This window comes from Pseudomyrmex gracilis, unplaced genomic scaffold, assembly GCF_002006095.1.
Source record: "Pseudomyrmex gracilis isolate BER0280 unplaced genomic scaffold, ASM200609v1 scaffold_28, whole genome shotgun sequence".
In the NCBI taxonomy this organism is placed as follows: Eukaryota; Metazoa; Arthropoda; class Insecta; order Hymenoptera; family Formicidae; genus Pseudomyrmex; species Pseudomyrmex gracilis.
The window spans coordinates 328,180-341,464 of record NW_018020612.1 but is presented as its reverse complement, the minus strand read 5'-3'; the positions used below and the strand labels follow the sequence as shown (position 1 = coordinate 341,464).

The following is a 13,285-nucleotide window of genomic DNA, read 5'->3' as shown; positions in this document are numbered from 1 at the left end:
GTTCTGACTTACGTAAAAAATATTTAAGTTATCCTGATTCAACGGAAGTTCCGAAGATTTCGCGGAAATTCTTTTCTTTTTGTACGCAATTCAAACATTATCTCGTCGCAATATATGCGTCAGATTTGCGGTTTGTAGCTCGCATGTGCGTAAGTGTGCCAACAAGTATATTGTTAGTTGTGTAACTATGTTTAGATATTTTCTGACCTACGTAAAACATATTTATGTTACTTTGATTCAACAGTAGCTCCGAAGATTTCGCGGAAATTCTTATTTCCTATAACATAATACGTATTTTTATATATATTAGTTATATATTTTTTTCTTATTTGTTCGTCATCAATACACTGCAAATGTTTAAAATTTCGTTTGCAACGTTAAATTGTAGATAATTTTTATAATAAATGAGAAGAGAAAAATAAGTTGTAAACAAGTAAGAATTGATACTTCTATCTCTCTTTTTCGTTCTTCTTCTTGTTTTACAACATGTAAGAAAATCTATTATAAAACTAATTATCAATTTCTTATCTGTCTTGCATATCTATTGTATTTATTGATCTTTTATCACGTGTCTATTATTAATATAAATTTGTTATGTAACAACTTATACTTTTTCTTATTTCATTTATTTTGATATTATAAATCAATAAATGTATATGTTTCATGTTTATACAATTATAGTGTTCTCTCTCTTTTTTCTCTCTTTCTTAGTTATTTAGTCTTAGTTATTTGTGTAAAAAAGATTAATTTATATATGTATATATATATATTCTTTAAAAAGATAAAGGTTTTATATAATTTAGTTCCTGATTTAATCTCATGTATTTGTTTAATCTTTTTTTTCAAAAATAGCCATATATTAGCGAATATAGTTTATTCGCTTTCAAAAATTTCATCAGGATTATTTTTGATTTCATATGTATCTATCTATTTCATCGCGACAAAACTGTAAACGACCGCAACTGACGTGCTTCGATGAGGCTAGATAAAAGTCTCTCGGAAGCAGATAATAAATGTAGTTGATAAGAGAAAACCCACGGATCGGAAGTCGTCATATCCAAATCGCTTTAAGTAATTCGCGAAGTGTTCTAAAAGCTTAAAAGTGGTTACGCAGCAGCTACTTTAACAGTACAGTGCTGGCGCTTGTTTGTGTATAATGTGCTTCGTTTTACATCGTACATAGAAGTGAACGAGGGTAGAAAAAATTAATTGCAATGGCGTTGAAAAATCTTATTACAATGCTTTTATTAGCGAATCTCGTTATTTTCAAAGTACGTAAGAATTTATTTTTTCGAATTGTTTCTAACGAAAATCTAAGCAATCGGAAATATTGAGCAGTGTGAAGCATTTTAAAAGAGAGACGCGCGTGGATTTTTACATGTTCTGTGTCGTGTGGATCATAGATGGTAGATTTTTTTTGTGAGCGCTCATTTGTTATCTAAAAGTTGCTCCTTCTGACACACACAATCACGTTATGCATTCTGTAATATTCTGTATAATAGCGTTTATGATAAAATTTGTAAATTTATTGGTGATCTATATAAGCGTGAACAAAATATCACATGAAAAAGCTTAAGCACGTGTCAATATAATGTGATATATCAAATTTAATAAAACATCTATATAATACACTATTGTATACATATAAGAAATTAATAGAAATAAAAATTAATAACGACTTAAGTAAGATACGAATTGACGCAATCACATATACAAATGGCTGAAGAATTAATTTCAGAGATATGCAATCACACAATATTAATTCAAGATAAATAATGTGAAATAATCAGATACGTATGTATCTCTTCGCAGAAGACAAAATGACAAGTGAAAAATTTCGCAGTTATTAATTGAGATTATATATATATATACATTGTCACAGTTATCAATCAAGATTAAATATACATATTGTCACAAGATACTGTATTGATAACAGAGAAAGTTTTAATCTGAACTTTTAATGACAACAAATTCTTCGCGATCAAGTAGAATTAAAGTGTGATTTTTGTTTTTATTTCAGATCGTTGTTGCAATCCGTGTTAACAACGACGCAGATGACTTTTACAAGACTTATTACCTCAATAAGTACAATAGAAATTATCGTGATGATCAAAAAGAGTCTAAGGAAAATGCAAGGAAACTCGCCAAACACATTGCCATAGCAATTACCGAATCAAACAATTATGAAGAACAATCGCATTCAGAAGGTGACCGTAATAATTGAAAACCAATATTTCAAAAACAAAAACAAGCAAACTCTATCTCTGACGTTCAATTCGTATTACATTGACCTAGTCATTATTTGAATTTTTCAATAGACGTTTCAAAAATCTTCGAAGTGTCTTTGCAATACGTAAAATCGACTAATAATTTATATAATTTTAGACGATGAAAAAGTAAAGCGGCCTAGATTTATATTTCCCGACCAAATGCTGCAAATGCGACTTGAAAACGAGAAACCTCTAATGATCCCGACAAACTGTGGCGCTCAAACTTTCTGCGAAAATGTCTCCAATTATCCTCAACGTTTTATGGACCAACTGATCCTAAACAATTCCACTCTGAGACATTACACGATTCAAGATGTTGTCAGTATATCAATTGTTTTCTCGTAATTACTTTCTAAAATTATAAACATTTTTTGTACACTAAAACGTTTTTTCTCTTTGTTGGCAGATGCCTATTAAAACGCGAGCATACACCGAAGAAAATCCACTTTGTGTACCTATAGTAAGATTACTTCCAAATTGTCATTTATTTTTTATAAAATATATTAATATTCTTCTTCAGTAAAAAAATTACATAAAATTTTAGGAACGATTAATTCATCCACAATCGGGTCGAAACATGAAAAACGAATCGCTTTTCATCATTCAGTCGAACGCGACGGGTTTCGTTCAGGCTATAAGAATCGAGACTTGCCTGTGAGTATTATATACGACATAATGTTAAGGTTGCACATGTATAAGTTGCAAATTAATAATACTTATTATAAAAATATAAATAAATTATGATCATCTTTAAATTGTGTAGTTATGGTTTTTGAATCTAATGGTATCAAATATGTAAATTACATCGGTAAGAGAAGAAAGTTGTAACAAACAAAACATTGTGACACATAATTTTTACTTGCAGAAACGAGAATAGCGAGTGCAGGCTGATCGATGTTCCTCTCGGATACTCCATGACGTGCAAACAGAAATATATTTATCGCGAGCTGTATGCCATCAGCGACACAGGCGAAGTAATTCGAGATCATTTTAAGTTACCCGCAAGTTGTTGCTGTCATTCTAAGTTCGATCCTCAGATCGTCAATGAAGTACAAAACAGCTTCAAAAAAAGATACAACATGTAACGTGTTTTACATACACATGTATAAAAATATTTAAAAAAATGTTTTACATAGATAAAAATACATATATATTTTTAAGCTATTACGAGCGCACGGAATAAATTAGTTGGCCACCGAATCAATCTTACGTTATCAAATCTGATGGCAAGATTACTGTGTACTCTCTCTCTCGCTAGTAACTAAGTTTTTAGAACACTGTATGCCGAATAAGAAACTCTGACGATCTGAAAAAAAGTAAGAATAAAACGACATGCAAAAAACAAAATAACTGTATGTTAAAGTTACAACAAATATTTTCTACATCGCCAAGTATCACTATAACGTATATTGTCTCGTTAACCTTCATGAACGACTCGTTGGACAAACTAACTATGTGGCCGCTGGTTATCGTAATTGGTTTTTTGCATCGTGTGATTATCATCAAAAGATACTTCGTTACATCAGTGGAAAGCATCGTCCAGTCCATTTCGTAAACGGCGCTGCCAATTTCGACGCTCTGCATGATTTAAGAATAAATTGCTTCAAAATTCGTAGTTCGTCTTCAAGCAAGTTCTGGACTTCTTGAAGAAAACGAGATTACTCTAGAAAATCAGAAATTTCTAAATATCCGACCTTCAGTGTCACTTCGTTGCCAAACCAGCAGTACAGATAGAGCTGCGTAAGCATGCATCCGAGATACGACAAACTCCACGCAAAGTCGAAGCTCAATATGCTCTTTGTCGACATTTTGTAGATGCTCAAAGAGAGCACCGTCGAACTTATGGTAAATTGCAGAAAGATCATCAATGCGAACACCGTATTGATACGTTCCGCGTATCTGTCGTAAGATAAGATCATTATTTACATATACACACATTGTTACATTATTGTTATACATATACGTACTATTTCTATTTTTTTTTCGATATCCTTACTTGTATATGTAGCGATGATGATGAACGAGCTCGCGTACAAGTCGCTGTTCTCGCGTCTTCAAGTTCTCCTTCGAGGTGTTGCGCTTCCGAACGTTCGACAGAGAATCCGGCAATGTGCGAGCGCGATGACAGAGAATGTCTAGCTGAGCGCAGGCTTGGATCATAAAACCGGCAACGAGAGTCTCGTGAGCGACACTGGCGTTCGCGCAGACCGTCAGTCCGATAGTTTGGTGCATCACTGTAGCCCAATAAACAGCCGTTGAAGAGATTCTATAGGGCACCCAATCGGACAGCGGTAAGCTTCGGGTACTGGCAAAACTCCACAACGGAGCGACCGTGGCGAAGAAGACGGCCGATTCGTTTAATATCTCGCAGTAGATGGCAAGTTTCCTAAGAGAATATATTTGATTTGTAAATAGCGTGAACACATTTGAGACCAACTCTTTGAAAATTCTTAGACGGAAGAGAGAGAGAATAAAACACACAATCTTGTAAAATAAGATTCCACAATACCCACTTTGCGTTATTATCGAATCGTCGCTGAATATTCGTCTCGTGATCGTTTCTAGGTAAGCAGATGTCTTTCAACAGCATATCGGCGAGACCGATAATTCTACCTCGGTGTATCACCAAGTTTACCACTTTGCAGCAAACGCCAAACACCGATATGAATAGCGAAAATTTCTCAATGTACGTTTCGAGATCTTTGAATATAAAGCTATCGACTATGCCACAAAACGCGAACGAGTTAAGCAGAAAAATCATCACGACGGAGTAAACGCAGTACGCCCGGTATTTGAGGGTCATCGGAGGCCAATCGACAGGTCGCCAATACCCGACATATGTCAACAACGCAAACGACAAGGGAAGAGTATGCATCGTGTGTTTATATTATTTATTTTCAAGTTTAATTAAAAGTACCAAGAAGAGGAGGTCTTCAGGCAAAATAAAATAAAACTTATTGCGAGAAAATTTTCTCTTAAGCTACTGTTGTGCATGTGTTATGCATTGTAGTCTCTATTTTTTCGCATTTCACGTTATACATTTTTTCTCACACATAAAGCATTTTTTCTTGTCATTTACCGCAATAGATGCATATATAAATAAGTTCCGCTGACTGTCGAGACATTATAATGAGCTAATAGACATTATAATAAATACTTGTAGAAAGCTTATTACATACGGTTATTAACTTACAGCGCCTGCCTTATTATACAATCATAAAAAAAACGAATAACGCGTTTATCTTTTATAATTACAATCGATTCTATAATTACACGTCGCTGAAAGAATACGAGCGCAAGAAAAAAACTTTTTTTCAAATGTATACTGTAGTTAAAAATTTTATGCTTTAATGCTTTGTCAAAAGCATAAATAATATTCAAAGATAAGAATTGCAACGTAAGGGTCAATTAGAAACGGCTTTTAGAAAAAAATTAGATTAATAAAGACGTCTCCGTCTCGCGGTACTGGATATACTCTGTAATGAGCGACAATTACGCGACTATTGAAGTAAAGTAAGACTTTGCGCTCGGCTATGTTCATTAATATGTGATAAACATTGCATGACGGTATACACGTGTTACAGAGACTACTTGCTGTTTAATACTATATGGTTTACAATGATGGTTTTATTGTTTGTGAAATTTTGCGGAATACTTTTTTCTTATTCTTAGTCGTAACTTAAGTAATACGTAACGTAAAGTCAGCTGGTTTACAGAATGGGATCAGGTTCAATTCCTCTAAGTTTCAAGCCGAAAGGACTTTGCGTGGCTGTCGTTAAATAAACTTTCCCGCGCCTGCAAGATAATTGACGTAAAGTTAATGTAAAATACTAATTTCATATTATTTTTTAATCTCTCCTAAAATTGTTCTTTAGTGCTCCGAATAGATTGAATACTGACGCGTTACTCGGAGTGCCGTAACCCATGATGATCTGTGCTTTGTCTTTGCACTTGCCGGAAACGAAATGATCCAGATCAGAGCACTCTACGCCCACAAAAGAAGATTCGTTGAGCAAGGATTCGGCGTAGAATCTCCAGGAACGATGATGACTGCAAAATTCTAAAAATGCGAACAAAGAATCAGGATGCGAGGGAGAGAGAGAGAGATAGAAAGAGAGAGAGAGAGAGAGAGAGAGAAGAGAGAGAGAGAGAGAGAGAGAGAGAGAGAGAGAGAGAGNAGAGAGAGAGAGAGAGAGAGAGAGAGAGAGAGAGAGAGAGAGAGAGAGAGAGAGAGAGAGAGAGAGAGAGAGAGACAAACAAATGTCACCAGATTGACTACCTTTGTCAGAGAAGATCGTGAAGTTCATCGGGCAACCAGGTTGTATGCGCTCACCACCATTTGGGAAGAAATCCACCGAGCCCGTGCTTCTTCCGATGCCGTAAAATGCGAAGTCAGTGTGTATGATGTCCACGAAGTCGGCATCGGAGTCCGAGAGACGATTCTGGAGGATATTATAACCTGGACCGGCCGGATCCAATCCTATATATATATATATATAAAAGAATTTTAAAGTATTATTCGATATAAACACGCGCGCATAAAATATCTTACATACTGCTCTAATTTAACAGCGAGATTTGTTCTGAAGATTTCATTAGTTTCATTGATTTTCTTTTATTTATTTAAAGGAAAACAGTTTTTAAAAACGTTTATTGAATTTTTGCCTGTAATTCTGGGAATCTTAAAGCTGACTTTTCGACCGACGTAGCTGGAAATTTGGGCGCCCAGCGAATGTGCGACTACGTGCAGTTTCTTCGGATCAAAACCAGATTTCACCATATCGTCGAGAGCGGTCACTACAGCGGCCGCAACGCGTGGGGCATTTATTAGCGCTTCCGGATACGTGTCGTTCACCAGTTTACCAAAATCCACCGCCAAGACATTGTGATCGTTTCGCTTCAAGTAAGCTAAAGAAACAAAATAAAAGATCATTTAAATGTGCATTTTATTTTTATACACTTACAGTTTTATATTTTATAGTTTTAAATGACTTGATGCGAAACACACTTCTTATCGTCAAAATGTACCTTTCACTATCGTGCGTACGCTTGTTTTTTGCACGTTTTCGGTGAAGCCATGAAAGTACAGTACAGTCGGTTTGTCGACGAATAATTTTGATGGGATTTCGCTAGTTTTATTTAGCCAATAATCAATATATTCGTCCATAGTCGTTCTAAGTGAGAGACAAATATATTTTTAGAATCAAAAGTAGATTTACTCGTGATATTTTTATTTTATCTTACATCGAAGAAAGATCGATAAAACAACAGGAACGCAATTCAAAGTGATTTTTATTTTATCACAGAGAATGAAGTTAGATTATGAAACGATAAAAGCAACATGAGTACGTGTAAAAATAAATACCCAGTATAAAGACGCAAAAAAATGGTATTGAGATCATCCCAGAGAGGCGCTCCATCTAGAAAAAGAGAATTTAAAGCTAACAAGTTGTTTCGCGTTTTTTCATAAAATAAACAATATTTTTCATAGTATAGAAAAACATTTTGTTCGTGTATATTACGTATTCAGACAAAAAAAGAGTATATTTTACTGTGAGACATCTCTTTCTCAGAGAAAACAAATTTTATTGATGTTCCTTGCTCTCGGTACGAATTCGTCACCTACGAGCGAATCGAAAGAGCTGCTTGATGGAAATAAAATTCCCAATAGTGATCAAAAGTGTTATTATGATAAAAAAATTGATTTTACAAATTTAGTTTTTGTTAGAGATACTCACCGATTGTCTCCGCGTGCATCACTACGGCGATGGCAAATAGCAAAGAAACGAGAATCATCTTGACTCTTCGGGGAACGTAGTCTATCGAAAATTTCCATGGAATAAATTTTGTTATTTTCAACGCACGTAAATATAAGAGAGCACATCAGGTTGCTATATATATGTATGCAAATCTTAAATTTATGAGACGTGTAGTTATCTTCTATCACTCTAGTGATTTACTTTTGTGTAAACGAAATATCTCGTGCTTATGTAATGAACATATAAACAGTATAGATATCATTCTTCTTTTGCAAGGAGTTTTTTCACTACTTAAAATAACTAACAATGTATAAAATTCCTTTAATATTCAATCACTCAAGAAAAAGAATATATAAAATATATAAAATAATAACAAACTTATACATAACAAAAAATAATAGATGTGTTTGTATGTTAAGATATTTATTGCGCGACAGTATAATTCAAAATTTTAATCTTACGCTATGGAAAGCTCTACTCTCAATAATCTCAATTCAAATGTCATACAAAAATACTTCACACATTTCTGTATTTTAATGAGATAAGACGAAGTGTCATCGATATACATGTATTGTTTCTTAAATAATTTGTTATCTAATTGCTTGTAAATTAATGTGCGTAATATCACGTCACATAATTCTGCCATCCAATCGCATTTATGTAAATTTACGTGCTCTAAAGTAAATTTATGTGCATGTTGGTAGATTATCTTTGAAAGAACACTTAATTATACGTATCTCCAACGCGCAACGAGAGAAGGGAAATCAGAGGAAATGGGAATGTCCGAAGAAAATTGCATTCAGCGATTCTTTGCGCGCCTTGCAAATAAATTAACACACAAGTAATGTTTGGAATATTCCAATTTATTTAATTTTTTTTCTCGTAATAATTGATTATAAGATTCATCAATTTTTAGAAATATTTATGTTTCTGAGCGCGCGCTTATATAAATGATAAGAGTTACATCAGATTTAATTGATAATACATAATAAACAAGTTTCCTGCATATATTTCTTTGTTCAAATTCTTCGTTGCCTTCGAGCATAGCCTTTATTTCCTTACTTATTGTCTGACGATTCTCACGTCAAATAAAATCTGCTCAACTCGGTGATTCGCAATGTTAAAACAAATATGTTTGTGTGCATATGTGTATGTGTGTAAGAGAGTTGAAAGTGCACGATTGTTTAAAATTAAGACAAGCACACAGACGGATCCTCAAGTGCAGAACGCTTTAGATCCGAGTAAAGTAATGGCTTTGAATCTTCGGGAATGGATGTTTGCATGGTGGGACATTTGGTTTTCCTCTTCGATACCACGGTTCGCGCGTGGATTTTGGAGGATACACGTTAATTGTACATTCATAGATTCTTACGGATCTCGATTATCTTTAGAATCTTCGCATTTACAACGAGAAGCGTAGTAAACATCGATACATAAATGTCTCGCGTATCCACTGAATACAGAGGGTGTGTGTTTTGTAAGCAATTTATATTAATCGCGATACAATGCTAATAGCTTAACTTTAACGTCGTGTCTTAGCCGGCCGCGTTCAACATAAAGTTTTGCGTATAGTCGTACTCGATCGTCGGTATGACGGATTGAACGAACTTCAGGAATATTATAAGGTACAAATGCACTCCTAATTCTCCACCGCCTTCCATAACCGTCTCCATAATTTTCTTCATCACTTCCGCGTGCCTGCGAAAGAAAAAAGAACAAAAAAAAAGAAGTAGAAACAGATCATTTAATACATCAAGACCAAGTTGTGAATTCGACAAAATTGAGACCTGCAAGGATGAACAGAGGCCATAGGAGGGCCAGGTATATGTGGATGCGTTTCCATTGTAACTGTCTTTTTAGCATGATCCTGACTAACGTCCTCGTACATTTCTTCCACGTTAAGCGGTTTTCGATTCTAATATGATCAAATAAATAATATAGTAGACCTAGGAACACGAATAATTTGAACATCCAATAATCGAAGATATAAATACACACTTTACCTCGTTATATCCAAATAACCATAATCTAGGCGTTTGATAATATTTGTCGTACGTAATATACAAGTCGTATGTACGAGTGCGAATGATCTCTCCTTCTGTAAACGACTCGCGTTTCTCTTGACTATTTTTCTTGGTATTTTCTGTCGCCGCGTGCTGTAACAAAATTTCTCGTAATGCTGCTCTTTCTTCAGCGAGTCTGCTTCCTTACCTTATCCTGCTCATCCAGCATGCCACTAATCTCAAAAGCTTCCATATCGGCGGCATCCTCATCATCTTCGTCCTCGTCCGCGTTGTCTTGAGTACGAGAAGGTTCTTCCATCGTTTCCTCTAGTGACATCTCTGTCACTCTCTCGTCTAGGCCGGCAATACTGGTGGCATAATGATGAGTGTCAACCCAGCCACCCTCGGGATCATCTGCTTCTATAATACATTCTTGCTCATTGCTATACTCCATCTACAAACGTACAGCAAAAGATATATAACTGCTACACGCAGATAGAGAACATAATTGTGTTATTTTAGATCTCAAGACTACCTGCTTGCATCTTCGCGTGCAGGGAACATTGCGAGTCAGCAAAAACTGTTTGCCTTTTGGTAAGTAAGACTTTGCTCTGTCCTCATCACCTGTAGCCCATTGCCAAGTAGGACAATGATGCACCAAATGATCTCCAGCAGCTACAAATTCCTCGGGTGTCAGAACACCAGTCTCACGAAATTTGCTCTCCTTAAAATTGTACAAGTTTACATAATATAAATGTTGAAATTGTGCTCGGTATATTGCAGTACAAATTAGAGAGAGTTATAAATTATAAAAGGATTTTGTATTTATGTAAGTTTTTAATCGATCGAACAGTTTATATTTTGCACTTTTTTCTGTACATTCTTCACAAGAAATTATCGCCGATTGTATACAATGCTTAAATTACTGCACATTCTTTATATCTCCCTACTTTTCTGTTTATGATTGACAATCTCTCTAACCAAGATATCGACTCCAAATTTTGGACATTTGTCTTCCAACGGATAAGCAAAAAAAAAAAAAAAACACCGGAGAAAGAATGTAGAAAACGAAAATTTACCTTCAACACCGGTGTCAGATATTCGGCGACTCCTAATGCGGTGCCTTTTACCGAATTAATCACGCTTTGCATTATTGACGGAGTCGTACGCGTTCTGCTGCGAGGAAACTGCTGCTGGAGAGATAACACCTGAAGGTTGCGAATGCGAGAAAGAAAACAATATTATTCAAAACAATTTCACGGTCATCCTAAAATCGTGTTGAAAATCCTTTTGTACGTTTGTATCAAAACACTTATTATGCCTTTTTTTTCCGATTCGCCGGATCGATTCTATTCGAACGAGATGTCACGCAACTTCACCCGGTGACAGATGATTACGGATTATGGCATAGATCGTAAATTTGTAGCAGACGTTCTTCCCGGATTCTCCCAGTTCTTTTCTGCTTGTAGCGGCACAGTAGCGAACCACCTCTTTCCGTTGGCACTTTTGATATTTTCAGTGCTGCCAAGATAAATGCACACGCGGGACGCGGATACAATTGTCAGTCAGCAGTAGAGAAACTGTGAACAATTTTTAGTTGTTAAATGTTTTTTCAATCAATATATAATTTTACATTATGGCGCGAGAACTTCACACGTGTCTCATACGTTACTTCGCGCGATTAAAAGAAATGGACAGCAAGTGGAAAGAATTGTCGCAAAATGCTCAAGAACCGCTTGAAGCTATGATCGGTTTAGGTGAACAATTTCGAGTTGTTGCTTGGTAATATATATAAAAAAAAAAAAAAACAATTTCAAATATAATACGTACGAGAAACCACACGTACAAATCTTCTCAGATTTTGATAAAACGTGCGTTTATTCGATTTCGTTCCGTCCGCAAACGAAGGTCCAAACAAGGTAAAATCGTCACTCGCGCGACGACAGGCTGCTACACATGTGTGTTGATCTTGTAATGACGTTTTCGAGTTTTGTGTGGTTAGAAAATCTGTCATATCGACAGAATACGCAGCGCGATACGAGGATCGATAAAAAGAGCGCGCAAAATTTGAATGTTTTTAGTTTTATCAAAATCTGAGAAGATAGAAAAAATTGAAAACTAAATATATAAATATTTATTCACACATGTACGCACACAAATGTCTCTTAAATACTTCTTTTTACAGTGAAGAAATAGAAGGTACAGAAGATATCGTAGATGAGGAGACGCGAGGAAGATTGATATTCCAGATACTTATGAGCCTTGAAGATAAAATGAGTCTCATTAATAATATCTTGACGCAATTTAATTACGCTAAACAAGTATACTTATTTATCTGCAAGAGTTTTGTGCAATTCATAAAAAAAAAATGTAATATTCAAACTCGATCTACGATTTTATTTAGGATTTAAAAAGTTATCTAGTCACTTTGGAAGATGCCAGAAGTAAAGTATCCTTGAAAGACGAAGCGATGCAGGAATTAATTAAAGGAACACCTTGTCGACCAGCGCTTGATCGGCTTTTAGTATGGTCTATGGAAGGGTTTCAGTTTTACGACAATATGTAATTTGTAAAAATAGTTCTTAATTGTTTCTCGATCGCTTTCTAATAATTGTGTTTTATTACAACATATCCTTCATTTTGTTACAACGTATCCTTCATTATATTAGGTACCATCGTATCAACGAGTGCGTGCAATCGATTGATTATAAATCGGAGGAGACTATCAACGATATGATTTCTTCTTTCAAGGAAGACAAGCGCAAGAGGAAGAATTTAAATTGTACGTGTAATATAGTTTAAAAATTTTTTCTTTATATTAAACAGCAACTACGCGTATATTCGAGATACAATCAAGAGACAATTCGATATAACGCGCTTCTATTCTATTACCACTTCGATTTTCACGTCCATATTTGTTATCGTTACATATAACAGTGAATGGTACGGTGAGGATGAGGTATATCTTCGATCGCTATTTCAGGGTAGAATGCATTAGAGTGCCCCAACATAATGCCTCTCTGGGTTGTATTTGACGTTCTCCAAATATCCGAGTTTAGATCTAATTATAAAAATGTCTCTCTTACAAAATAAAAAGGATTAATAAAGTATATGTTTCACAGGGTTACTTGCTCACACGCAGTTTTTAATTAAGGAGTCTCTTCCGGTTACTAAAGAAAAGAAAAGACTCGACGAATCCAAGTTAGAAAAAAACAGAAACTGATACAAACAAGATATATTGTAAATATTTTTC

The 13,285-nt window shown here is 35.0% G+C and overlaps 5 protein-coding genes across 8 annotated transcripts; 2 read left to right on the top strand and 3 right to left on the bottom strand.

Annotated features, from left to right (window-relative positions):
- The first annotated feature begins 1,033 nt into the window (after positions 1-1,033).
- On the top strand, positions 1,034-3,632 carry LOC109852371. The gene is made up of 6 exons (XM_020423465.1): positions 1,034-1,271; positions 2,021-2,207; positions 2,386-2,588; positions 2,677-2,730; positions 2,815-2,924; positions 3,136-3,632. Exons 1-6 carry the CDS (start codon positions 1,215-1,217, stop codon positions 3,353-3,355), a joined length of 831 nt encoding a protein of 276 aa, XP_020279054.1. The 5' UTR covers positions 1,034-1,214; the 3' UTR covers positions 3,356-3,632.
- Positions 3,490-5,151, bottom strand: LOC109852368 (odorant receptor Or2-like). The gene is made up of 5 exons (XM_020423463.1): positions 4,784-5,151; positions 4,267-4,656; positions 3,965-4,169; positions 3,693-3,848; positions 3,490-3,576 (listed from the first exon to the last, which is right to left on the bottom strand). The coding sequence occupies exons 1-5, from the start codon at positions 5,143-5,145 to the stop codon at positions 3,532-3,534; spliced, it is 1,158 nt and encodes a 385-aa protein (XP_020279052.1). The 5' UTR covers positions 5,146-5,151; the 3' UTR covers positions 3,490-3,531.
- A 125-nt stretch (positions 5,152-5,276) lies between these two features.
- LOC109852370 (pancreatic triacylglycerol lipase-like) lies at positions 5,277-8,119 on the bottom strand. The gene is made up of 7 exons (XM_020423464.1): positions 8,009-8,119; positions 7,636-7,690; positions 7,299-7,444; positions 6,936-7,178; positions 6,550-6,750; positions 6,171-6,330; positions 5,277-6,065 (listed from the first exon to the last, which is right to left on the bottom strand). The coding sequence occupies exons 1-7, from the start codon at positions 8,064-8,066 to the stop codon at positions 5,981-5,983; spliced, it is 948 nt and encodes a 315-aa protein (XP_020279053.1). The 5' UTR covers positions 8,067-8,119; the 3' UTR covers positions 5,277-5,980.
- A 752-nt stretch (positions 8,120-8,871) lies between these two features.
- On the bottom strand, positions 8,872-11,554 carry LOC109852376 (ubiquitin-like-conjugating enzyme ATG3). Of its 3 annotated transcripts, none has more exons than XM_020423483.1 (7): positions 11,355-11,439; positions 11,112-11,242; positions 10,568-10,756; positions 10,241-10,486; positions 10,033-10,185; positions 9,817-9,944; positions 8,872-9,727 (listed from the first exon to the last, which is right to left on the bottom strand). In XM_020423483.1, the coding sequence occupies exons 2-7, from the start codon at positions 11,181-11,183 to the stop codon at positions 9,565-9,567; spliced, it is 951 nt and encodes a 316-aa protein (XP_020279072.1). In that variant the 5' UTR covers positions 11,184-11,242; positions 11,355-11,439; the 3' UTR covers positions 8,872-9,564. The 3 variants fall into 3 exon arrangements, with proteins under 3 accessions (XP_020279072.1, XP_020279073.1, XP_020279071.1); XM_020423484.1 differs by having other exon boundaries at positions 11,112-11,240; positions 11,329-11,418; XM_020423482.1 differs by having other exon boundaries at positions 11,112-11,554.
- Positions 11,555-11,644: 90 nt separating this feature from the next.
- Positions 11,645-13,259, top strand: LOC109852377. 2 transcript variants are annotated; one of them, XM_020423485.1, is made up of 5 exons: positions 11,645-11,814; positions 12,218-12,353; positions 12,437-12,594; positions 12,702-12,814; positions 13,155-13,259. In XM_020423485.1, exons 1-5 carry the CDS (start codon positions 11,669-11,671, stop codon positions 13,253-13,255), a joined length of 654 nt encoding a protein of 217 aa, XP_020279074.1. In that variant the 5' UTR covers positions 11,645-11,668; the 3' UTR covers positions 13,256-13,259. The 2 variants fall into 2 exon arrangements, with proteins under 2 accessions (XP_020279074.1, XP_020279076.1); XM_020423487.1 differs by lacking the exon at positions 13,155-13,259 and adding an exon at positions 13,016-13,136.
- Positions 13,260-13,285: the final 26 nt, after the last annotated feature.

Coding starts and splice junctions, on each gene's coding strand:
- LOC109852371 (XM_020423465.1), top strand. CDS start 1,215: ATGGCGTTGAAAAATCTTATTACAATGCTTTTATTAGCGAATCTCGTT. Junction 2,731..2,814: donor ATCCACTTTGTGTACCTATA/GTAAGATTACTT, acceptor ATAAAATTTTAG/GAACGATTAATTCATCCACA. Junction 2,925..3,135: donor ATAAGAATCGAGACTTGCCT/GTGAGTATTATA, acceptor TTTTACTTGCAG/AAACGAGAATAGCGAGTGCA.
- LOC109852368 (XM_020423463.1), bottom strand. CDS start 5,145: ATGCATACTCTTCCCTTGTCGTTTGCGTTGTTGACATATGTCGGGTAT. Junction 4,657..4,783: donor CGATTCGATAATAACGCAAA/GTGGGTATTGTG, acceptor ATATTCTCTTAG/GAAACTTGCCATCTACTGCG. Junction 4,170..4,266: donor CATCATCGCTACATATACAA/GTAAGGATATCG, acceptor ATCTTACGACAG/ATACGCGGAACGTATCAATA.
- LOC109852370 (XM_020423464.1), bottom strand. CDS start 8,066: ATGATTCTCGTTTCTTTGCTATTTGCCATCGCCGTAGTGATGCACGCG. Junction 7,691..8,008: donor GATGCACGCGGAGACAATCG/GTGAGTATCTCT, acceptor CTCTTTTTCTAG/ATGGAGCGCCTCTCTGGGAT. Junction 6,331..6,549: donor CACGATCTTCTCTGACAAAG/GTAGTCAATCTG, acceptor TCGCATTTTTAG/AATTTTGCAGTCATCATCGT.
- LOC109852376 (XM_020423482.1), bottom strand. CDS start 11,183: ATGCAAAGCGTGATTAATTCGGTAAAAGGCACCGCATTAGGAGTCGCC. Junction 10,757..11,111: donor ATCTGACACCGGTGTTGAAG/GTAAATTTTCGT, acceptor TACAATTTTAAG/GAGAGCAAATTTCGTGAGAC. Junction 10,487..10,567: donor GCACGCGAAGATGCAAGCAG/GTAGTCTTGAGA, acceptor GTACGTTTGTAG/ATGGAGTATAGCAATGAGCA.
- LOC109852377 (XM_020423485.1), top strand. CDS start 11,669: ATGGCGCGAGAACTTCACACGTGTCTCATACGTTACTTCGCGCGATTA. Junction 11,815..12,217: donor CAATTTCGAGTTGTTGCTTG/GTAATATATATA, acceptor TTCTTTTTACAG/TGAAGAAATAGAAGGTACAG. Junction 12,815..13,154: donor CAAGAGGAAGAATTTAAATT/GTACGTGTAATA, acceptor TATGTTTCACAG/GGTTACTTGCTCACACGCAG.